Source organism: Cetorhinus maximus, chromosome 5, assembly GCF_964194155.1.
Source record: "Cetorhinus maximus chromosome 5, sCetMax3.hap1.1, whole genome shotgun sequence".
Classification (NCBI taxonomy): Eukaryota; Metazoa; Chordata; class Chondrichthyes; order Lamniformes; family Cetorhinidae; genus Cetorhinus; species Cetorhinus maximus.
Genome location: NC_135883.1, coordinates 91566277 through 91592532, shown reverse-complemented (window position 1 = coordinate 91592532; position 26256 = coordinate 91566277). Strand labels below are relative to the sequence as shown.

Below are 26256 nucleotides of genomic sequence, written 5' to 3'. Positions count from 1 at the left end.
TATGAAGAACACGTCAGGAACCAAAGATGATGGGTTCACTCTTCCTATTATTTAAATAGAGGAAATTGCAGGTCATTCAAATCTGAATATCAGAGCAATAGTCTGACATCACAGAGAAAACAAAGGAGAAAGGAACTCTTTTTGCCAAAATAATATACTGCAAATAATAAAGACCTAAATTGATTAAGAGAAATGGTTATCTAAAAGTTGAATTAGTGGACTCAAATTTGCTCATGGTGGTAGAAGGGATCATTGTTATGAGGAGGAAAGCAGATTGCTTGCTTCATCAAATGTGGCAGTGAAGTGCTCCTTTGTCAAGTAGTTGCAGAAATGTACCATATGAGTGCATTCAAGTGAAAAAAAACCTAAAAATGCAGACCCAGCATGATAAGTAAGGATAGGAAAAAAAAGTATGAAAATTAGAGTTCTCCCCCAAACATACCAGTGCAAGTACCATCATTGTATAATGAGGTTATCCTGCTCTCTTGACATTCCATGGAGAAACCTTTTCATTCCTTTTATTACGTAGTATTATTGTTTTATTTGAAATGCTATCTAGAGGAGACAAGGCTAAACATGAGAAGGTGAATGAAGCTATTAGGATCCCAATGACATTCTTCTCATTTGTGCACTGTGTAACCTGTAAGATGCAGTTTTTTCTTCCAAATGGAAATGATGTTCCCCTGCCTAAATTCAATAATGTTGAATCCAAATATATATCTTTTCAATGAATAAGCCAACACCAGGGTCATAACTCAAACTTTCTTACCTATTGTTATTTCTTCACTTTAAATTTTCATTAAGCTGGCTTACTGCTGGAGGATAAAACAAATCTCTCTCTCAGTCTAAGAAATCTTTTTCCATCAGATGGCTACATAAAAAAAGCTTGTTTGAAAAAAATCATTTTTAATTGACCATTAGATTAATTACCTCGGTAAGCAGGATGTAGAACAGTCATGCTTTAACAGCAAGTGCATTACTAAAATGGTTCAATGGCGCCATCTTGGAAAATGTGCAGATCTCCTCCCTGCCAGTATCAAAATGTAAAGTGCACTCACAGGCCAGACATCAAGTGCTGTTTATTTTTTTTAACATGAAGATTTGTTGCACTGCTGGTAACTGCACTATTGTATATACAAGCTTGAAACAGATTGGGCCAGTTTTCAAAGAACAGACCTTATCTGAGGTCTTAAATAATAGACTACAAATGATTCTTCTATGTATGCCTCATCTTTCAAATGATTATAATCTCAAAATCAACTTTTAAGAGCCATTTGTCTAGTTTATCTAGTGGTGGGTAAAACTATGAGAAATGAAATGCAGGCAATATGACCTTCAACACAATCATAAAGCTCCACACTGCTTTATACTGAAAATGCTGTTAATTTGCTTTGTGCTGCAAATATTTTTTTAAAAGCAAGTCCTTGAATGGCAGCAGAAAAGGTCACTTTCTATATAAGTTAATAAAAATGAATGATTTTACTTCTCATTATATAAATTCTAGGACAGATAACTTTTTTTAGTGAACCACAGCAGAGTCAATAGTAGCCCAATGATGAAGAACAATCAGAGGAGAACTATATTCTATTGTTATTCATCAGCAGAAGGTCCTACTCAGAACAGCTGAACACAGGGTAAATGGAGTAGGCTAAATAAAGTAGGCTAGATTCAATGATTAGCCTTACATCCCTCCTAATTTTCACAACTTTTAAATGATCTCATGTTTGTAAAATAATAGTCATAAACCTCCCCACAATCGTCATGTTGTCTGAGGTTCCATTGTAAGTTAACAAGTTATACAGCAGTTTTCCATTTTCATTCTTGTAAAATACAATGTCATCAAATGCAATAGAATTCAATATATACTTTGGACTTTTCATTGACATTATGGCAAAACAAATGTGGAACTGCAATGAGCTTACATCATAAGTGCATAAGCAATGATATCACAAATCAGCCAAATGGTCCTCAAGTCTGTTTCGCCATTCAAAAAGATCATGATCTTCTACATCAACTCCACTTTTTGACCTATCCTGATATGCCTTGAGTCCTTTAGAATCCATGTTGTGGGAGCCAAGAATGTTCAATTGGAAATTCTGTCTAGGTGGAAAGAGTTTATTAGGAGCTTGTTCATTTGTATGTTTATGAACCTCCTATATTAATATCGTGAATGCAGGGGTTTCAATAATGTCAATGGATTGTCACTCAGTATGACTTGGGGCCGAATTATACCAGCCCTTTGGGGATGAGCAGGGAGGTAGAAAGGCTGGCAAAAGCCTGACATCTTCCCACAGCCATGCCATTTTGCCAGCAGTGGGAAAAGTGGCAGAAAGCTCGCTTGCCTGGAGCCCAATTGTGCCACTTAAGTTGCCAATAAAGGGTTTCTTCCTTCCTTTGCTAGCATTTTACTAACAGCGGCCGGGTGGGGGGACATTAAATACTCTTTGGACCTGGAGGGCCCCTGTCCACCCCATTAGCAATGGTTGTCCCCATAGCAATGGCGTTGCCTGTCCTCAGTGACCCCCCCCCACCCTTTCTCCTGGGGTCTGCCTGTCTGGCCCTGGCATCCCCAGACCCTAATTACCTGTCTTCAAGGGCACAAGGCCATTGATGGACCCTCATCCACTAGATGCAGCCCCAACAATGCCCACCACTAGTGGTGGTGCTGCTGAGGCTGCTGAGCAGCCAGCTTTCTGGTTGTCCTCTGCTTTTGACCCCACCAGTAGAACTTCTGCCAACTCCGTAGAATTCTGGCCTTGGTTTTACACAAAAGAGGCATAGTAGAATGTACTGTATCACATAAAACCTTATCTCTAGCTTTATTTGAGCATAGCTGAATTATGTCAATGGAAAGCGGAGTTGAGGCCAAGATCAGATCAGCAATGGTCGGAATGAAACCATTTTTTATTTTATTCATTCACAGGATGTGGGCATCGCTGGCTAGGCCAGTGTTTAATGCCCATCCCTAATTGCCCTTGAGAAGGTGGTGGTGAGCTGGCTTCTTGAACTGCTGCAGTCCATGTGGTGTAGGTACACCCACAGTGCTGTTAGGGATGGAATTCCAGGGTTTTGACCTAGAGACAGTGAAGGAACGGTGATATATTTCCAAGTCAGGGTGGTGAGTGGCTTGAAGGGTAACTTCCAGGTGGTAATGTTCCCATGTTTCTGCTGCCCTTGTCCTTATAGATGGTAGTGGTAATGGGTTTGGAAGGTGCTGTCTAAGGAGCCTTGGTGAGTTCCTACAGTGCATCTTGTAGACAGTACACACTGCTGCCATTATGCGTCGATGGTGGAGGGAGTGAATGTTTGTGGATATGGTGCCAATCAATCAGGCTGCTTTGTCCTGGAAGGTGTCAAGCTTCTTGAGTGTTGTTGGAGCTGCACTCATCCAGGCAAGCGGAGAGTATTCCATCACACTCCTGACTTGTGCCTTGTAGATGGTGGACAGGCTTTGGGGAGCCAGGAGGTGAGTTACTTGCTGCAGGATACCTAGCTTCTGACCTGCTCTTGTAGCCACAGTATTTATATGGCCAGTCCAGTTCAGTTTCTGGTCAATGGTAACCCCCAGTATGTTGATGCACAGTGTTCTCAAATTTCTACAGATCATGAAAGTCATTCAGTACAAATTGATTGACCTCCTCTGATTCAATGGTCCATTTTTAAAAAAATTTGATTTAATTTGAGATACATTAATAAATATATTTACCTAGGGTCAAGAACATTTGTTGGCTTATTTTAAAAATATCTGGCATGTATACTTTAATGTCATATCTAATAATAACTTCTATCACATAACTGAAAAGTGCCAGATAACTTCTGTCTACAGCTAATCAACTCACATACATATGTCTGTCACATAAGACACCACAAAGTGAATCCAATGTCACAGTGTTATGTCCTTTAGATCTGATTTTCGCAACTGTAGCTTAATCATTCAGTTTATTCGAAAAACCGCAGGAAGTTGTTTTTAAGGCCAAATTACATTTATCATTCAGGTAAATACAAATTCAAGTGATGCAACTTTGTCTGACCTTGATAGAGAGTGACAAAGGTGCAGAGGCAAAACAAATTCTAATAATAATTAAAAATAAATCACAGTCAAGAGTTTTCTCCAAACAGTAAAAACAAGTCCTTTAATACAAAGCAGAAAGAATGGCCTACTAAGTGGATGACAAGTATGAGGTGCCAATTCTTAACATTCCTAACCTCTTAGTCTTCTGAGATAATTCTTTGCAACAATTGGGCTGCAGTTGAAAAAAAGTACACCTGTTGGCTCACTGACTTGGATGATAAAATGCAATTGTTATTTATGCTAAAGAGTAGATTTCTCCTCGGTGATGTATATATAAAAGAGATCATTTATGTAATTTAGCACAATGTTTTTTTTACAAAATATTCTCTTTTAAAATGTGCTTTTTTATCATAATGGAGAAATTTGGCACTCTACAAATATAAAATTATTTTTCAGGGACAGTAAGGCTGTTTAGCAGTAATTATGAGCTTAGTGGGTAGGTAATAACACCTTATTCAACACAATGCAACTTTTTCAAGGCATTTTACGGTGAGATTAATAGTACAGAAGGGCAAGTTTTCATCACTTCAGAGGTTTCTATCTGATCACAGTTTGAGGGGAACTTCAACAGTGCATCCTATGTAGGATCACTGACTAACTTCTGGGTTTCTGCATGTGAGTACACCTCCCCAGAGGAGTAATAATGGTGAACTGACAGTTTGGTTGTCATTACTACTGCAAAATCCGGGCCATTGTCATTTGGAACATTTTGTGTTGTGACTTGCTAGCAACTGGGGCAAGACAGCCCAAACTCTCTCCAATTAGGATGCAGACAGCCAACAAACATAGAGGACTTATATCCCAACAGTCATGTCTAGATTTGAAAGGTCAACTTTGTTTAAATAAATTGCTACTTATTTTCAATTTTGAACATGCAAGTTTAATTTAGGATAGCTTAAGGAAGCCATGATATGAATAATTCATAATATTGAGAATGAAAAATGGAACCATTATATAATTAACTAAAATTTGCCATATTCTATTGTTACAGATGAAGGTTGTGGGAAAAGAGATAGCCTTTTGAAAATAATCAGCCCACTTTTAACCCAAGGTATTTTCAGCAAATGAGTAATGGTGCAAGTTCAGAATTCACCTACATCTCCAGAAGTGAGGTTCAGGGTAATTTAGCACTCAAGCCTCAATTAAAACCCATTGGCCAATGTTCCACATGTTCCCACTGGGAAGTAGGTGGAAAATGGCAGAGGATTCCATGGCCTGGAGGCCAGAAACTGAGGTCAGGTATGTGATGGCCAGGGCTGTCCTGCAAGGGTCTTGCAATCAGGAAAGTGAAGGCTGGTCTGTGGTGGTGGGAACCTAGGCTTTCCTTATTGAGTCCAGGGGAGGGTGGGTGCTATTGTCACCTTCTCAGTTAAGCATATTAAAATTGAGAACATTTAGTTCAAGGCATCCCCAAGGCAAGTGACCTATGTGACCGTAACTGTTTATCCACCCTCTGCCTGTGTTGCCGCGCTTTAATTTAGTTGGCCAGGATTTTCAGCTTGGCGTGCAGGCATGCACCTGAGGCCCAAGCGTGAAGTAGCGCGCGATACTTTGGTCGGCGGGCGTGCGCGAGAGTCAGCAGCATGCCCGCCGACAATTAAGAGACTTATTAAGGCCCTTAAGCAGCTAATTAAGTAGAATTTTTCACTGCCTGTCCAACCTTACAGTTGGCAGATGGGCAAATAGGCCAGGCAGCCTATGCATTTTTTGCGAAACCTCATCCACAGGCGGGATGAAGTTTCCAACAATGAATACAAAAAATCAATAAAATAAAACTCATCTTTAACATGTCCCTCTTCAGTGGGGACATGTTTATATTAATTGTAGATTCTACAATTAATATAATTGTACCCCCATGCATGCGCAAACTTCAGCACTCGCGCTCCCCCCGCCCCCACCCCAGCAGCGCCGAAACTCTCAGCGCGCATTTCACCCTGGCTGGCCGCTAATTGACCAGCCAGTGTGAAATTGTGGTTGGGGCCCAATCGAAGGCAGCGGACCCTTTTGCGGCTGTTCCCAGGCCCGCCCGTCGCACCCACCTGACAAGGGTAAAGTCCTGCCCATTGAGTTTTTGTAACAAGACTGAATTTCAACAACACATTCATGTTGTTGACCACAGGCCCTCAGATAGACTTCCTACTAATCACAAATACAGAGTTCAGAGGTCAAGAATGAGCTCATGAAGCAAGTGATCCTGACTCTGATTGACATGGTCGAGAGAATGATAAGTAACTTTAAAACAAAAGGCTCAAGGAGAACTTATTCATTTCTAACTTTCTTTTGGTTCTAAATGTGACAGAAGTTAATTTTGCAGGTCATGGAAGTTTAAATCTAGAATATATGACTCTGTTTCAACATTACTAAAGAACACACTAGTATATCAACCAATGAGCGAAAAGTGTCCATTCAAATGTTTTTGTGCTGACCAATTTTGTCATATTACTGAGATAGCTGATAAAGGAACTTGGGTTAAAGAAAGCCAAATGAATGAGTGCATGGAGGAAACCAAAGGAGAACTATCAGATCTCTAACTCACCTCCATGGATTTAAGGATAAAAACTTTAACTTTACTGAAACAGTTTACTTTCATTGAAATGGTGAACTCAAATTTGCCCTTCAGTTGTGTAGCCTATTTTGAGACTGCACACATGTATGTCCTTCATTCTTTCAATCTTGCATGGAAGTTTCTCTCTCCTTGTCTAACTGTAAATAGCTCTATTTGTAAATCTTCATCCGCAGTCTGATCCAACTTCAGTTGAATACAGCCTGAGCTTCATGTCAGAAGCTGTCATTACTATATTTGATCTTTATCGAATGCTGCTGGACAGAGAATGTCATGAGCTGAATAACCTTTATATGAGAATGACACAATTAATTATATCACATTGTAAAATCACTGGCTTCCAAAGATGTAGACTCCTCTATCTGGAGAGATTACTGTTAACAGTAGGACAGTCTTGCAACACGCTGAATTAATATACTAATGTCTTGTACCATGGTGGTATTCACACCTGCAATTTCTCAAAATGAGTTTCTACCTCAATTAAGCATTAAGCTTCCCAACAAGGAGGGGGAATTGGCACTAGTAAATTAGTAATTAGTTATATGTTGCTTGTGCTCAGTTCATAGCACCCTCGCCTTTGAATCAGAGGGTTGTGGGTTCATGTCCCACTCCCGGAAACCAAGAACTGTGATTGTACTCGAACGAGTTGCAATCTGTGACTGTTGATAACTCGAAAGAGTTTCCTAGTCTGGGAAGACTGCTTTCATGGAAGCATCTAAATTTTGTGAAGGTATGTGTAATACCAGAAATGTTGCCACTAATATCACTTCTTCCTGAAAAAAATTGTTGTTCACAAAATAGTTTGTTATCCAAACTACCCATTAACACAAAATTAATGGACAAAATGTAAACATTCCTGAATTTGTTTGTTTAAATGAACACAGTTAACTCTCCATCCATTATTGTGTTCAACTAATATTACTAATGATAATCTGTGTGGTATTTGAGCACTGCACTTACTATTTTCCTCAATTGTTCACTTTTGCACATTTCCTCTGCCTGCCTTATTAGATCTCCTAGAGAACAAAAGCATCTTCTGCACTTTCTACGACTTTCACGCTTGTCTTCACACCTCTCATAATCTCTGCTGCATCAGCATGGATAAGGTTCAGCAGATAACCCGCTCTGCCATGAGGAGAGCCTCTGCAATTGAAGTGAACCCACAAGCCCGTCGAAATCTTCAGGAACTGTTTGTCAATTTTACTCTGATTCTGATCTGCCTCCTTCTTATATACATCATAAGACTGCTGATGTAATTTCACATACTGCCTCTGGGATAATGGACGCTTGTTTAATGGACTATTCTGACTTTCTATGGAACCTTGGCATGATATTGTGTATGTGCTGTTTTCAGAATATTCATTCATGTGAAAATGAGCCATTGCAAATGAGATTAAACACCTTCTGGCCTTTGTTTAAACGTGTAATTTTTAACTTTAAATATTCCCAGAATTGAATACACACCAGTTTAGGGCGTCTAAAATATACAAGGAATGAATACATATTACAGTTTTGTTTTATTTTTTACATGGTCTTGGCCTGTAGCATGAATGAACTTTACAAAAAAGCACTACAAGTTATTATTTTTATTATCTGCCATCTAAAATAGTACCTCTATTTTTGACCTGAGCAAAATATCCTCATCTACTGCAGGTGATATGCATAAGTTGTCACCATAACTCTTGTGGATAGAAGATGCATGGACAGAAACTACTTTCAAATAAAGATAAAGAACACATTGTGAATAGGCTAGGAATATCTAGACAACCACTGGAGGTTATATGCATTACATACTGAATTACAATATGGCTGTAAAATTATCATTTCTGTTTTATTTTATAACAGATTTTTCATTATCGATAGCACTCATTTTGAATAAGCTAGCGATCTGAAAATAGAAAATATATTTGCTGCTAAGGGAGAAGCAATATCATCTTTGGTCATGTCCTAAGATTATTTGCTAATAGTGTATCAGCAAGTTAATTCTTCATATTTCACAAGTTAATTTATTTGATGTCCTTTATTACTCTGTTATAATGTACATACATTCGTGTTGAACAATCATTTGTTTATGTGTAAGTATATGAATTATTAGAGTTGTCACAAAATGGGTTCAGATGAGGAAGATCCTATGTCCCATTTGACCACATCTTTCTGGAATACCAACCCATTACAGCAATAAGCTGTTTCTTAAAATAAGTCTAGTATCCTGGTATCAAACATCCTTCCCTGTGACCCATCCTAGCTGCTAATTACAGTACCTATAGAAAAATACTTGTTGGCACAAGATGTCAGATGCTTATCACAAAGCATCAGAAACACTATTATTTCCGCTGCATGTTCTTGAAATGCTCTTATGTAAAAATATGCAATAAAATTCCAAATAACCTCTTACTCCTTTTATTCCTCAAAGTTCGCAATAATTGAACAAAAAATGTTGGAGGTACAGGAGGCCCAAACATTGGATGAGAATGGTGAAGAATGTATAGCACTTTTTTTTCTCAATGAAAGCAGATAGTCAGAATCACGTTTTTGGCTAAACCCTTCCACCTACATTCGCTGCTCAAACTCTCCACTTTCTGAAACTGTCCTACCTCTTTCTGTAACCAACAGTATCCAAAGTTTCAGACTGGCCAAACTCTTTAACTTACTCAGAATCCAAACTCTTCCACCAATTGACATTTTCTAACTTACTCTAACCCTTACACTTATATTTCTGAATCTCTATCACTAATTCACATTGTTCACATTGACCAAATGTTTCTACCTTTTACGACTCTTCAAATGATTTTGCCAGGCTTCTTATCTCCTGTCAGTAAGAAAGACTTTCCTTCCTATGAACCTGAGAAGAACTAAAACAATGGGCTGGTTTTAATGGTCTCACCCACTGGCTAGAAAGCCGGCAGGATGCCCCGTGTTGCCCCTTTTAGAGAAGGCCCACCAAATTAGATGCACTCAGATGGGAAGAGGCTGTGGGAAGGGGGTCATTGGGGGAATGTGGTTGGCAGCAAGGGTGGGGGGGGGTGATGGCTCTTAGCAGGCCACTCCCTTCCCGATGCCAGGTCCTTTGGTCGGACACAGAGTGTCTTTGAACGAGTGCATCCCCAACCTACACTCTGCAAGCAGCCTCGCACAGGTTTGCTTGCTGTGCTTCCAGCAGGGTGAGCCTCCCACTCGCTGCCAGGTTAATAACAGTGGCGGCGGGAAGAGGCCCTTAAGTAGGTATTAATTGCCCATTAAAGGACCTCAATTGGCAGCAGAGCAAGAAGGCAATCCACAGGACTTCCCACCACAAACTTAATTGGGGTGGAGGTGGGAAGACAGTGGGTCCCCATCCGCCACCATGCTACCTGATTAAATGCCCCCACCTCCCTCCCCAAACTCGCCACAGTGCTAGGCATTAAATTCCGCCTACATCACTTTCTGGGGTAAAAGAGCTATTGGATTCAACTTTGGAAATTTCATCTGTGGTTTATATCCCACTGTTTGGAGATTGTTAAAATTATTTTCAAGGGACTTGTAACAAATTGATTACTTACATTTGTCAAGCATTATTCATTACAAATAACTGCTGAAGTGTGATGGCCACCTCACTGAAACTAATTGCAATGGGGCTTACAAATAGTGGGCAGAATCTTGTGCCCTTCCCTATGGCGAGTTTGGGGGTGGAGGCGAAGCTTTTAATTGAGCAGGAAGGTGGAGGCTCAGGTAACCGGAGGTGATACCGCCTCCTTTCCACCTCCACCCAAGTAAGTGCTGGGCAGGAAGGGTGGTGGAAGGCGATTAATGCCCACCTATGGGTCTCATCCAACTCCCAATGGTATTAACCCAGCAACAAGTGGGGGCGCTCACCACGTGAGGCGCATAACATGTTTGCTTGTGGGGTCCCGGGGAGGTTCCTCATTCAAAAGCACTAATCGAGGCACCCAGCATCGGGAAGTAGAGGGGCCCGCTGAGAAACCAGTCTCTGCCCGTGCTGCCAGTTCAGCACCACCACCCCCAACCCTCACCTGTGACCCACTGTCCCCCCTCCCGCAGCCCCCAAATGTGCCATACGGAAAAGAAGAGTGCGAGAAAGCCACTCAAGCTGCAGGGTACACAGTTATAAATGGACACAATTTTCAACAGGAAACTTAACACCACTTGATGTTACTGCCTTGAAACTTTCCGTCCAAAAACATTCAGTTGTCAGAAGGAAACTGCCTTGGGCCCTGCGATTGTGTGGCCACAGAAATGGTTCAAAGTGTATTTTATTTGGCCCTCACACATCCTCGAAAAAAAGCACAAGCCACTTACTACAAATGTAACCCGGCAGTTTGAAAGTATGCCAATTAAAATAACTTTACATAATTATTTCATGTTAAAGTTATGAGTTGCCTGGTACGTTTGTAAATACATTCTAAATCACTACACTTCCCTACTCCTCTGACATTAAAGCTGATTTCATAACTTTAAAATTGCACAAATTCTCCTATAAGGAGAATTATGATGTAACCTTTAATGTGCCTTCATTTGATTAGAAATAAACCACGTTGTCCCACCATTTTCAGTAATCTACATTTTTCTCTTGGAGCTCAAAACCCTTAAAACTTAATTTCACCCAACATCAGTTGTATTGATTACATTGTAAAACCTCTGCTTTGAATTGATCTACCAACATGCATGTTTTGGAGTGATAGGACATGTGTTAGAAATTAGCCCCAGCTAATGCAGGGATTTTGGCAAGTGAGCAAAACTTAAGTCACTGAAATACATCTGCTCAAGACGGAGTGAAGACTGTCAGGAGCAACAACTTGAGGGTCACTTAACATAACTCCCTATCTTTATTGGATGAGGTGGGGAGAATTGTGCTTCCTTTAAAAAGCTTCTCCTATTGATGTTCATACAAAATATACATTGAGAATAGTCTAAGCTTAAACATCTTGGGCTTAATCTTAACCTTAAAAGAAGGTAGGTTGTGTCAGGTGATGGGCTAAAATTTCAAAAAAATGATTCCCGATCCAAACCCACCTCCAAGGCGTCCATTTCTGACTTTAACTGAGGCTGAAAGGTGGGTGGGAGGCCAACCACTCTAAGGAGCAGGTGGCAACTTTAAATATGAGAATGGGAATCATTATCCTGCAGCTTTTGTAAGTTAATCTCAGGAAACCCAGCAGCTTCCTTAAAGTAAGGACTTGGTGGATACAGGAGCTCAGTGCTTTCATACCTACCTGCTGGACCCAGGTGCCTGCCTGTGAAATCTCCATGATTAGGGCCCACCCCAATGACCTTCCCCTGAGGCTTCCAACTCCACCATAAGGCCTCGTACCCCTCCCTCCCTTGCACCAAGTTCCAATCCCTTCACCACCACCAGGTCTCTGATCCACTACCCCTACTCCAAGGCCTCTGATCCTCTGATTCACCACCCCCTCACCAACAAGTCTAAGCTATCCCCACTCACTCCAGGTCACCGAACACCATACACCCACTACAAGATCTATGATCTCCCTCTCAGTCCACCAATTTCCCCAGAGATCAGAAGCCCCCCCTTGTTGAACCCTATCTAATCAACAACCCTGATCCCAACTCCAGTTGACCAATGCTCCGCATCCCTGTGAGTCAAGTCAATAAAAATTCTGAAATAAAAACAGAAAATGCTGGAAAAACTCAGTGGGCAGAATTTTACAAGTCGGCGAGCGGGGGTGGGGCCCGCTCGCCGACGCGTAAAATGAGTTCCCCCTGACGTCACCGGGCCCCATTTAAATTTTCAAGAAGGCAGGAGCACAGCAAAATCAGCTGTGTGCCCACCGACCTGTCAATGGCTAATTGAGGCCATTGACGGGTTAAATTAAGTAATTAAAGGACCTGCCCGTCCAACCTTCAGGTTGGTGAGCAGGCCAGGAGCCCCGGCGGGAACTAGAAAAAACATGAAACCTCGTGCACGGGTGGGATGAGGTTTCATGTAGGCTTTTAAAAATTTAAATAAAGGTTTTGTAAAAATTATGGACATGTCCTAACTCATGTGACTTTGTAAGGGAAATTTTATTTTTCTATTTTTGTCTTTTTCACATTTAGAGCCGATCTCCCTGAGGTTGCACTTAGCTTCAGGGAGATGAGTGCTCTCTTTCATGCGCATGCGCGAAAGAGCACACTCTTGATTTTGGGATTCCCCCGCCCGCACAGGGAGCGCACGGCGCTTCTGTGTGGACGTCATACTGGGCGGGTCTTAATTTGCCCACCCATGTAAAATGGCGGCGCACCTCCGATTGGGGGCACCGATCGGAATCGTGCCCATACGTGCCTGCCCATCAACCTCCCCCCGACAGGGGGAAAATTCAGCCCAGTATGTCTGGCAACATCTGTGGAGAGAGAAACAGAATTAACTTTTCAAGTCCAATATGCCGCTTCTTCAGAACTACAGAGAGGTAGAAATGTGGAGAGTTTTATGCTATTTAAAAGGAGTTGGGGGAGATGCAGGTTGAGCAAATTAGAAGGTTAGATAGAGAGCTTATAGGGCAGGAGATATTGAGAGAGAAAGATATAATGGAACACAAGACAAAAGGAGTGGTAATTATAGTATTTAAGTTTAAAGCTTTGGTCCAGAGTAGGTGTTAATAGCAGAATAAAGATCAGGACTGTCTGAAATCAGAAACATGAGAACAAAATATAGGAAAAAAGTTCAAAATGGAGGGCAGAGTTCATGGTCAAAAGTTGTTGAACTCAATGTTGAGTCCAGAAGGCTGTAAAGTGCCTACTCAGAAGCTGAGGTGCTGTTCCCCCAGCTTGTGTAGGGCTTCACTGGAACATTGTAGCAGACTGAGGACAGAAATGTGAGCATGAGAGCAAGATGGTGAATAGAAATGGCAAGCAACCAAAAGGCTGGGTCATACTAGCTTGCAGACTGAGCAAAGGTGTTCTGTAAAACGGTCACCCAGTCAGCGTTTTGTCTCCCCAGCATAGAGGTGACCACATTGTGAGCAGCAAATACAATATGTTAAATTGAAAGAGGTGCAAGTAAATCGTTGCTTCACCTGAAAGGAAAATTCTGATCCTTCTCAAAATAGCAAACAAAGGTGTAGAAATTTCACAAGATCCCAGTGCAAATATATAAGAGAAAGGCCATTTGGCTCAACTACTCTGAACAAAATACATGTGTATACAAAAGGATGCCACTTGCCCCTCATTAAACAACTATTATTGAATCAGTTTCTATCACAAGTCTAGAACCTGTAAGAAAAAACCCATTGTTCATTTGAAATTGTGGCGGGCTGATGGGTGGGAGGGGAAGGCTTGTAGTGTTCAGTAGATTTCTTGCACAAATAAAGAAGAAATCTGAAAGAAAGAAAAAGCTACAATATATCTTTTTCAAGGGGTATATTTCAGTCAGCATTTATATATAGAATTGGAAATGAGTTGCAGTGCAGTCACATGGAAACTTGCTGTTTCAACTAAACATTTTAATGACAACAATAGGCAAGCAGTAATGTTTAATAGCTCTATGGAAATGATACTGCTATAAATCATAGTTGGGTACTTACACTAGCAGAATAAACCTTCTCTCATATTCTAGAAAATAGAGTCACAAAACCAGATGCAGCTTGATACTTCTAACTAGATTAGAATGCAGTTTGTGAGCTTGTGCTTCCCTGCGCAATCAAATCTCCTTGGCACCAGCTTTGCCGAGGTATGCGATTTTAATTTCCCCTATAATTCAAAGAGCTGGCACAGAGACAATAGGCTAAATGGCCTCCCTCTGTGCGGTATCATTCTATAATTCTAAAAGATTTTAATACTCCAATATGAGGGAAGAGTTTTGTAGCTGCAAAGCAAGGATAACATAATTGAGACAGTGGGTGAATCTTCCAGTCCCACCAGCAGCAGGAAGTGTGGTTCTTTGAGTGGGCCCTTTTATGGCAGCAGGAGTAAGTATTACAACTTTATAATATTACACAGCAATGTTCTATTATTCTTTAAAACAAACTTTTAGATTCACTCTGCCTTTATAATATCATACTAGTTTTATAAGTCTGAAAAATAACACCTTTAATTTCCACTACATAATGCAGGTTTACTTCTTTTTAAGCAAATGAGTTGCATTTATTGAAATGGTTAAAATAATATGAAATATTTACAACAATATAAATCAATAAGGTAATTTTAAAAGGAATCTGTTGCTTCAGTCATAATGATGTGACCTTTCAAGCAAAATGACATTTGTAAGCGATCTTATATCTAGCAACGTCATTGCAGCTGATAAGCTCGTGACTGACCTAATTACTCTATGTTTGATTGAAAGGTACCTGGGCTAATGCTAGTAAAGTTAGACTTGCTGGATTTAGTCAGCAGTGGTCTTTAATTTATGCAGTAATAGTTGTTTGGTTCCTGGCAACTATATGATGATTTACATGGTGACTAATACAGCTTACTTAGAGTACTGCATTGGTTCATGGAGACAAAATAATTGAAGAATCTCATGCCATTGGTCTGCAATTGCCTCAGCTCATTAGTCTTTGGTAAACACATAATTGCACCAAGGAATAATATCAGAATGGCAAAATGATATTACAGAGCAATTTCAATTGATTTCTGTTAGGCTACAAAAAAACCCTTCAGAAATGTGTTATCAAAACATAATTAGAATATGAATTGAATAGGAGAGATTTAAAAAATGTCTCCAAATTTGTTTTAAATTTAACAGATACCATAACAGTAGGGATCTGCTGTAAACTACATGTCAGCACAAGAAGGAAGCTAGTTTGTTTGATGAAGGGATAGAAAGGGCATTTGACAACAGGAGAGTTATTTTAATGTGCAACGTTAATCAACCTAATATAAATTGCAAAATCCCATGAAAAGTTGGAAAATGTAATCTACTTCTGCTTCATGACTCTGAGAATTACAAAATCCAGGAGAGATTGTGTTCTTCTCAACCTTGTATTTATAAATAACTCAAACAATGTGCTAAAAATAGACGTCATAGCATCACTAGGGACAGTGATTATAGAATGATTAAATTCAACTGAGTCTGGGATTCAAAACTATCAAACACCGAAGACAGTTTAAAATGGTTAATTTCAAAGGAACAAAGGAACGAAGGAACGAAGAAAATTGATTGGGTGGGGAGGCTATTTAACAACACTCAGCAGAGAACAACTTTAAAGGTGTAGGCTTGGAATTCCTGGATTTGGGAGGATGGAAATTGGGAATTTTGGGCCCAATTTTTTTCAAATTCATTCACGGGATGTGAGCTTCGCTGGCTGGGCCGGCATTTTATTGCCCATCCCTAATTGCCCTTCAGAAGGTGGTGGTGAGCTGCATTCTTGAACCGCCGCAGTCCATGTGGTGTAGGTACACCCGCAATGCTGTTAGGAAGGGAGTTTCAGGATTTTGACCCACTGACAAGTGAAGGAATGGTGATATATTTCCAAGTCAAGATGGTGAGTTACTTGGAGGGAAACTTCCAGGTGGTGGTGTTCCCATCTATCTGCTGCCCTTGTCCTTCTAGATGGTAGTGGTAATGGGTTTGGAAGGCGCTGTCTAAGGAGCCTTGGTGAATTCCTGCAGTGCATCGCGTAGATGATACACACTGCTGCTACTGTGCGTTGGTGGTGGAGGGAGTGAATGTTTGTGGATGTGATGCCAATCAAGCGGGCTGCTTTGTCCTGGACAGTGTCAAGCTTCTTGAGTGGTGTGGGAGCTGCACTCATCCAGGCAAGTGGGGAATATTCTATCACATTCCTGACTTGTGCCTTGTAGATGGTGGACAGGCTTTGGGGAGTCAGGAGGTGAGTTACTCATCGTATGATTCCTAGCGTCTGACCTGATCTTGTAGCCACAGTATTTATATGGCTAGTCCAGTTCAGTTTCTGGTCAATGGTAACCCCCAGAATGTTGATAGTGATGTTGTTCAGTGACGGTAATGCCATTGAACATCAAAGATGATGGTTAGATTCTCTCTTGTTGGAGATGGTCATTGTCTGACACTTGCTTGGCATAAATGTTACTTACCACTTGTCAGCCCAAGCCTGGATATCATCCAGGTCTTGCTGTATTTGGACATGGACTGCTTCAGTATCTGAGGAGTTACGAATGGTGCTGAACATTGTGCAATCATCAGCAAACATCCCCACTTCTGACCTTATGATGGAAGGAAGGTCATTGATGAAGCAGCTGAAGATGGTTGGGCCAAGGACACTACCCTGAGGAACTCCTGCAGTGATGTCCTGGAGCTGAGATAACAAACCTCCAACAACCACAACCATCTTCCTTTCTGCTAGGTATGACTCCAACCAGCAGAGAGATTTCCCCCTGATTCTCATTGACTTCAGTTTTGCTAGGGCTTCTTGATGCCACACTCTAGCAAATGCTGCCTTCATGTCAAGGGCAGTCATTCTCAGTTCACCTCAGGAGTTCAGCTCTTTTGTCCATGTTTGAACAAGGCTGTAATGAGGTCAGGAGCTGAGTGGTCCTGGTGGAACCCAAACTGGGTGTCAGTGAGCAGGTTATTGCTAAGCAAGTTCCGCTAGCTAGCGCTGTTGATGACCCCTTCCATTACTTTACTGACGATCGAGAGTAGACTGATGGGGCTGAGTGTACAAAATAGAACAGCTAAGAGTAGATCTGAACTTGGTGGATGTGTTTGAATAACCAAGGTACCCCTTTGGATAGGGTCCTGGGACACATTTGGGAGACATAAGGCGCCCTTCGAGATTGTTAAAAGTGAACACGATTATGCACAAAATCATTAGAACAGTCAAGCTGTCAAAGAGCTGTCCAGCTATCAAGGAACTGTTAAGGAGCTGTCCAGCTGTCAAGGAGCTATTAAGGAGCTGTCCAACTGTCAAACCTGCCAAAGCTATCGAGGAAGAGTCAAAGCTGTCAAACTGTCACTGTTGAGAACGTTTCAAAGCGGTCCAGGAAGTGTCAAACCTGTCAAAGCTATCCAGGAAGTGTCAAAACTGTCCAAGGATACGAGATGACTTGGCATGGATGGGGTAAGAGCAAAGGGTAGTGGATGGGGACATGGGTTGGCATGAGTTGACACTAAGTTGGCATGGGAGTACGTGAGCCACAGGTGGTGAGTGGGGGCAAGGTTTGGCATGGGGATATAGGGGCCATTGGGGGGGGGGCATGGGTTGGCAGAGTTTAGCATGGCTGGGGCATGGGAGTGTGGGGTGAGGTGGGGTGAGGGCTAGAAGAATGTTTTTATTCTATTATTTATTTTAATCTATTTAAACACAGTGCCGGAGGACGGAGACAGGCCTTGTGCCCAGCAGCCTCCGCACCTGCACGTTCGTTCCAGGACTGCCCGCCCCAACTCCTGTTTCAGCTCGGAACCCCGCAACCCCCAACCCCACCCCCCGACTGAGAATTCAACCTGCGAGGAAGGTTCTGGAGATTTCCCGGGGACAGAAATCTGGACCTAAATAGATTTGTAAACAAATACAAAATGAAATCAAGAGAAAATTACCTCTACAAATTCTATAGAAAAGGTTCAATGGGATGAATATAAGATCATGTAAAAACAGTCCAAAATGGCAAGGAGAGGAGAAAAGAGATCAGCTTAGCCACAGACATAGAGCAGAACGACAAAAAAAAACTTTCATTATTTTAACAGTAAGAAGGCAGTCAAAGAAGGGCTTAGAGAGGTTAAAGATGTATACAAATTTGAAGCAGAGAGTGGACACAGTAAATATTCCCATTGATAACTTCCTCCATGTTTTCACAAGAGAAAATACGAGCACATGCCTTCCCCAAATGGAATTAAAACCTTGGGAAAATTAATGCCTTCAATATAAATGAAATGGAAGTCTTTTCAGGTTTAAATGGGTCAGAAACAATGGGCTGAATTTCGCCATTGGCGAGCAGGGGGCGGGGCCCGCTCGCCGACGCGCAAAATGACGCGGGATGACATTGGGCGGAACCCCCGACGCTATCCCGTCCCATTTAAATCTTCAGGAAGGCGGGGGCATAGCGAGATCAGCTGTGAGATCCACCGGCGGGATGAGGTTTCATGTAGGGATTTAAAAAGTTGAATAAAATTTTAATGAAATTTATTAACATGTCTCATCTCGTGTGACATTGTCACATGAGGGGGACATGTTAAGGATTTTTTTTCTCTATTTTTAATGTTTATTCAACTGTCTGTGATCTCCCTGAGGCAGCACTTAGCCTCAGGGAGACGTGTGTTCTCTCGTGCGCATGCGCGAAAGAGCGCACTCTCACTTTTGGGGAACTCCCCCCCACCCCCCACCCTGTTCGCACAGGAAGCGCATAGCGCTTCCCGCCGGGTGTCACGCTGGGTGGGCCTTAATTGGCCCGCCCACTTAAAATGGCAGCAGGGTCCGCTTCTCCGGCAGGGTTCGGCTCCCCGCCTGCTGGAGATTGGGTCGGGCCCGCCCGCCCGGTAGGCAGAAAATTCTGCCCAATAAATCCACAGGAATAGACAGTATTTCTCCCAGAATGCTGTAGGAGACTAGGGAAGAGATTTGTGAGACATTAATAATTATTCCAAGGAAGTCACTGACTGGACAGTGATGAGGTACCATTAGATTAGAAAAAAGGCCAATGTGGCACCCATATTCACAAAGGATGACAAATCAGGTTCAAGCCATTAGTCTTTGACCCCTGTTGTCCTTCGAGAAGACTGCGCATGGAAATTGGGTGAGAGCAGCAACTGTGATAGCCTCAACATTGATGAACATTACTTTTTCAGATTGATAACTCTGTGAAGGGTACCAGACAGTTATTAGCGCCCATAAAACTGCACCCTTGGAGAGACTGTTTATGAGGAAGGAGGAAAATTTGAGGATTTAAAAAGGAACAATGCATCCACTACAATTTCTATTTTGGAAATTACAATATAAACACAGTGCTGATAATTATACTCAATATGATTATAATGCATTAACTATAATTTGTATTCAACCTGCTTGACGTCAACAAAAATTGAATGTTATTTTAGATGCAGCATTAATGGAACAGTAAATATTGCTCTCTCCAATTTATAGTGTGTGATAATAGCTTTTTTTTGGTTCAAAAATCTTTTCACATTAAATAACCAACTGTCCCCAGCTGGAGTGTAATGCAAAGGTTTGATAAAGTAAAATGAAGCTTTGATTTTTTTTTACATCCGAGTTAATGTGCATCTAAATATGAGGGAAATTTTGTGGGCCAATGCATCCAACATATTGCAGGAAAAGCAGAATGTTATTGCTAGTGCATCATTTATCCTCAAACTGTGAATAAGAATCACTGCAGACTCTTGTACGCAACTCTAAAGAATTCAGAATTACAAGAAAAACATATTCATTCATTACTTGGGGAGAACAGAAACTAAATCATACACAACACCATATTTGCATATAAACCCTAAGTAATGTTATGCTATATTATTATTATTGGAAAGCAGACATACAATGAATGTTTTACATATTATGGCATGTTTCCTATTTACTCAGCTACAAGAATGCTTTACACTTTACCCTAAATGGGCAAAGTCTTCATCCATCCGCATTTAAAAATAAAATATAAAATTGTTTTTTGGACGGCTCCCTATGAAGAGTAAAAAGTACCTCCACTCCAAGCACGAGCCCTTTCAAATTACTTTATATGGTAGCAAGTGAAGCAGTGTCTGGAAAGCATTAACTTTTCATCCTCAGTAAGCTTTCTCGACCAAAAGAAAAGCAATTCAAGCGGAGGTTTAGCCTAAAAATGGTTAAATTTATATCAATGTGCTTAATTATGTTGTTTGGTGAATTGTGGTAGGGTAGGGAGAGGGGAGGAAAGAGAAAGAGAGAGAGGGAGAGAGCAAGAAAAACAATTCCATGTAAAAGATTAGCTGGTAGAGCTGGGTTAGAATTTAAATAGGGCTTCTGATTCTCAAGTGCATATGACCCAGGAAAAAGAATGCCATTAATAAATGTTAAACAAAGTGTAACAGGTATAAACAATGACTTGTATTTATTAGCAGCTTTACCATAACAAAACGTCCAAAGGCACTTAATAAGAGCGATACAAAAAATAACATCTTTTACACCATGGCATAGAAGAAGATAGCAGGGCAGATGACCAAAAGTTTAAAAACCATAAGCAATGCAAGTTACATTTTGAAGTGTAGTTATTAGTTGTAAATAAGTCTAAAGTCTCTCTCTGGGATCAGGTGACAGACAGTAGAATTTTAGGAGCATATCCTTTGTGCTTGTGTAGAAATCCTCATGAAATATTTATTTATTCAACAGGGAAATGGAAAAGTAAAAGATGACAGAAGGTTGATATGCCAAACATAGGTGCTTCAGGCAACGAAAATAAGGAGGCACCAATAGTTTCTACGAGACATACAAATTAATTCACAGCACACCATCAAGGCCAACTGGTGCAAGGCAAAAGACGGAATGGATATTCTGGCAAACAACCGCGGGTTCAGCCTGATTCTGAATTTCCTTCTAATTATCATTGTGTTGTTATTAATGTTTATTATTGTTAAGCTCATGTGATTTTATTTTCTTCTGCTGAGTTCTGTACTTTCGAGTTATGTCCTGAAGACTATGTGCAGCTACTATTGCTTTCAGATCTGGGAAGAAAAATCCAATCAAAATGCAACCACTAATCTGAGACCTACTGCGCTACACACCTGAGAAAACAACATTCAATGTCTACAAGGACCTTTGCAATAACTGCTGTTTTTAAAATGTACCAACTGCTTCCTGGACAAACCATTTAAGAGATACAAAAGCTGTTTTGAACATATGATTATTTTCGAGGTATATCCTCAATAATTCCAAAATCACCTGAAATTATTCCTTTCGCAATGACATTGAAAATACGTGCAAACAGAATTTATAGATATTAGCTAATCAATAATCAGCGGGTTAATCATTTGTAGAGCATAAGGGTATCATTCAGATATGTTTGTTTGCCCAGATGGATCATTAAAATGCTTTTTAAAATGACATTAGTGAGGAATGGCACCATTACACATCTAAAAGTCGTAAGCACTATTCGCTATCGGACTCTACTGAAATTTTTAAACTTGGTGTTCAGAGATCCAGTATTAAATTCAAGCAGTCAAGGTGGAAGAAAATGTCAGTGCACTAATGATGTCCTAGGCTTAATCTGATGGTCATCCATCCTAATTTCTCCCCCCACTGATTGATGTCCACCCTTGTTATCATGATTTTCCTCATTTGTGAAATAGCTTGGGACAAAGGTAGTGTTTGACTGCAACAAGTAGATTTATTCCAGTGTACATTTCATACCACTCTTGTTTGAACACTCTTATCTATAATGTAGACAATGCCTTACACTGTAGATTCAGCCTGGAGTAAATAGCAATTAGAAGATAAACTCCAATTGCAATTAACAATACCCATGTTTTCACATAATAAACTGAATGTAGAATTATGTCAACCCTTTGGCATCCAAGCTGTGACTTTAACTGTACTGATATTCTGAAGCCAGAGCTCCCCCAACAGTGTAACCATAAGACAATTCAGACACAAACTAAAGTGCAATTTGGAGTGTGCACTGATTGCCTCATTTGAACAGGTTAAAAGGGCACAAGAATATCACATTCAGGAAAACTCAAGCTTTGTGCCTGCTTCACTAAATTTAGTGCACTTCATGGTAACACATCCTGAATAAATCTTCTTAATATGCAATGCAAATTACACTTCTATAAGGAAACCGTTTAGCTGATGTGATACCTTCAAAAATAAACTTAAGATTTTAACCCATGAACTCCTTACTAAACTTCTAGTCTCAGTGTAATACTATGAGGTTTATTTTACGTATTTGTAGTTTATGTTGCTTTCAGAGGTCACGCAATAGAAATGAAGGAATGTTACCTTATGTGCTCGATATTGTAAAATTACTACACAAAGAGAATACCAAAGATCCTGTGGGATTCTGGGGGTATTTCAGCACTGTGAAATTACCCCTTTTATATTGTGGGATAAATTCCTTAGCATCAGAGAAACAACGAAGTAGCATTTGCACAAATATACTTGTGATCTCACCTGAAACTTGCATTTTGTAATTTCGTTTCTGGCTAGCAGACCTTCTTTGATAGGTGGGAAAGACACTGCAGCCAGTAATGGGAAGGGCATTATACTTACTAGCCTATGTAGGTAAGCAGCATTTATATTTGCCATTTATGGCTGTTGTCTTTGGAGGGGATAGCCTTTAGGCACAGCCTCATTTAATTTTGATACCACTTATTTTACAGCATGGCTGCCAAAGTCTAGGCTTCCACAATTGGTGGCACTGCTAATAGGGAATTGGATTGTCTCTGTGTAAACACTGGGAGGTGCAGGTTAAGGCTATACATTAAGGAGTTAACAAGAGTAGATTTCTGATCCTCACCCATGGCAAGATGCCTCACATGCTGCAAATGAGCACTGGAAAAACACAAGCAGTAAGCCTATCATTTTCCAGTGCAGAAATGACCAATGCTCACACTATGCAAGTTGTTTCTCCAAATTTGAGGTATTGAGGAATTATCCTATTGCTTCAAATTTGTAACGCTTTCCAAGGTTTGTCAACCCTGGTCATGTGTGTCAACATGACATCATCACTTCACGTTTTCAAAGAAATTAAATTTTTAAAAATAATGCTCAGGAAATTCTAACTACAACAGATGGAGTATTTGTCACCATGTTAACTTTCCCTGAGCAACTAGAATTTAGATACAATCAAAGTGCAAAATTTCACTCTTTTAACTCCTGTATCTCTGATCAATAAATGGTTTCTTCTTAGGCAACTCATTCTACTCTGTATTTATAATTGTAAAATTTGTCAAGATTGGGAGAAATTTATGAGCCTGATTATTCCCGGTCCCACAGAGATGGGTTAGGAGGTGAGACCAGGAGCAAAGAAAAATAACACATCGGATCAGCTATCCAATATGTTCCCACCTCCAGGAAATCCAGCAGCAGTGGGTAGCCAAACATGTCCATTAATGGACCAATTGGGGCAACGTTAATGACACTGCCACAATCTTCCTGACAGAAGGTAGGCCACGGGTGAGTCTGGAGTCTAGCCTTTAACTAAAGGCAACACCCTGGCAACAGACTGGGGGAAGGGGAGTGGTGGGGGGGAGGTGGGGTTGCCACCAAAGCCTCCATTCAATCACCCCAGTATAGACCCGCTATGGGATGTGACAGACACAGCCAAAGCCGCAAACCTTGCTGTGGAGGTGTGCCCCCTCCACACTGGTGGCCTGACAGCTATGACCACAAGTCGTTTTTAATTTTTCCCAATGCTTCAGAACGTACAAGAACACAAGAAACAGGAGCAGGAGAAGACCATACGGCCCATCAAGTCTACTCTGCCATTCAGTATGATCATGGCTGACTTTGGACTTCAACTCCATTTTCCCACCCACTCCCCATATCCCTTAATTCCCTGATCTGTCCATCCCAGCCTTAAGCATGGAGCACGCACAACCCTCTGGGGTAGAGAATTCCAATTATTCACAATCCATTGAGTGAAGAAATTTCATCTCATCCCAGTACTAAATGATCAGCCCCTTATTCTGAGACTGTGCCCCCGTGTTCTAGATTCTCTGACTGGCAAAAACAATCTCTCAGCGTCTACCCTATCAAGTCTCTTCAGGATTTTTTAGGTTTCAATGAGATTGCTTCTCATTTTTCTAAACTCCAGAGATTATGGGCCCAATTTACTCAGCTTCTCATCATAGGACAACCACCCCCCAAAAGCCCGCACCCCACCCCCCCACCCATCCTAGGGACAAATTTAGTGAACCTTCACTGTGCTGCCTCCAATGTAAGTATATCCTTTCTTAAATGTGGAGACGAAAACAGCACACAGTATTCCAGATGTGGTCTCACCAAAACCCTGTACAATTGTGGCAAGACTTCTGGATTCTTGTACTCCAATCACCTTGCAATAAAGGCCAACATGCCATTTGTTTTTCCTACTTGTTTGCTGCATCTGTATACTCACTTTCTGCGTTCCTTGTATGGGCACACCCAAGTCTCTTTGAAGTTCAACACTTAGAAGTTTCAAACATTTTTAAAAATATTCTGCTTTTCTATTCTTATGACCAAAGTGAATAACTTCACATTTCTCTTCATTCTACTCCATAAGTCATCTTGTTGCCCACTCACCTAACCTGTCTCCATCTCTTTGCAGCCTCTCTGTGTCCTCCCCACAGCTTACCTTTCCACCTAGCTTGGTATCATCAGCAAACTTAGATACATTACTCTCTGTCTCTTCATCTAAGTCATTAATATAGATTGAAAATATCTGAGAGTCTAACACTGATCCTTGCGGCACTCTACTATTCGTTGCCTGCTAGCTTGAAAAAGCCCCATTTATGCCCACTCTCTGCTTTCTATCCATTAACCAGTTCTCTATCCATGCTAAAATATTACCCCCACTCCATAAGCTCATATCTTTCCTAGTAACCTTTTATGTCGCACCTTACTGAATGCCTTTTGAAAATCCAGGTAGACGACATCTACTGGCTCCCCTTTATCTATCTTCCTGGTTACATCCTCAAAAAACTCTAATAAATTTGTCAAACAAGACTTCCCTTTAATAAAACCATATTGACTTGTTCTAATCATAATATGCTTTTCTAAGTACATTGTTAAGGCTTTGTTAATAATAGATTCCAGCATTTTCTCAGCAACTGATGTTAGGCTAACCTGCCTGCAGTTCACAATTTTCTCTCCCCTTCTTAAAAAGTGGTGTAATATTTTCCAACTTCCAATCTAATGGGACTGTTCCCAAATTCAAGGAATGTTGTCAAGTCATATTCATTATCTCTGCAGTTACCTCTTTTGGAGCCCTAGGGTGTAGACAGGGATTTGTTAGATTTGTCAGTATTTAATTGCAATTAAATACCGACAGAACAGTTCCTCCAATACTTTTTCTCTGTTGATATTAATTTCCTTAATTTCATCGGTCCTTTTAGCCCCTGGGTTGGACACCCTTTTGATTTCCTGCCTGCTTCAGCATCTTCCATCTCTCCCAAAGGGACTATCAGTTGCCGCAGCTCCTCCTATTGGGCCTTCCGCTTACCTGGTCCACCCATCAGGACTATTGGATAGGGGGTCACAGAGATGACTTTATAATCAACTGCCTCCAGGAAGGTTGCAACTGACACCACTCCATGGCCACATCCAGGTTCCTGACCCGAAATTAAGGCCAACATCAGGATGCAATCCAATCCAGTAAATTCAGTCCATGTTGATTGAATCTGTCATCCATGTGACTACATTCAAGATGATATGACAATTTCCAGGTCAAGAGATAACTGCAGAGATTTATGTTTATTCCTGGGGTTATTCCATGTTAGGAAAAATGGTGGCACTTTGTATATTAACGTAGAATAAAATCATACTAAAATGGTTTGCATGTCATTTTTAATGTGTCTTATTTCTGCAATGGAAAAACAAAGGGGAATATTAAAAAGGAAAGTATTGGAGTTTATTGGGTTGTACACACTGAAATCCGCAATAAACTAATTAACATGTGTTATGCCCAGAAATTTAACAAACATATCAAATTGCAAACAAATACTGACAGAGCAGTTTCATATGCACATTAATATGTTTATTGCTAACACTCAACAATATGCGAAACAAACTTTGACATTTTTATTTTTTATAGAGCT

General features: G+C 40.8%; 2 protein-coding genes across 8 annotated transcripts in view; one reads left to right on the top strand and one right to left on the bottom strand.

Annotated features, from left to right (window-relative positions):
* Nucleotides 1–24552, top strand: part of pln1 (phospholamban 1) — a 39783-nt gene extending 15231 nt beyond the window's left edge. For 2 of the 4 annotated variants that reach the window (XM_078542195.1, XM_078542198.1), the window contains exon 2: nt 7647–9029. In XM_078542195.1, coding sequence (XP_078398321.1) covers nt 7733–7891 — 159 coding nt within the window. In that variant the 5' untranslated portion in view covers nt 7647–7732 and the 3' untranslated portion in view covers nt 7892–9029. Of the gene's footprint in view, nt 1–5063; nt 5124–7646; nt 9030–20854 lie in introns of those variants that run through there. The other 2 variants (XM_078542196.1, XR_013576630.1) reach the window with 2 other exon arrangements.
* Nucleotides 1–26256, bottom strand: part of cep85l (centrosomal protein 85L) — a 360923-nt gene that overhangs the window by 195181 nt on the left and 139486 nt on the right. The gene's annotated exons all lie outside the window — the stretch shown is intronic.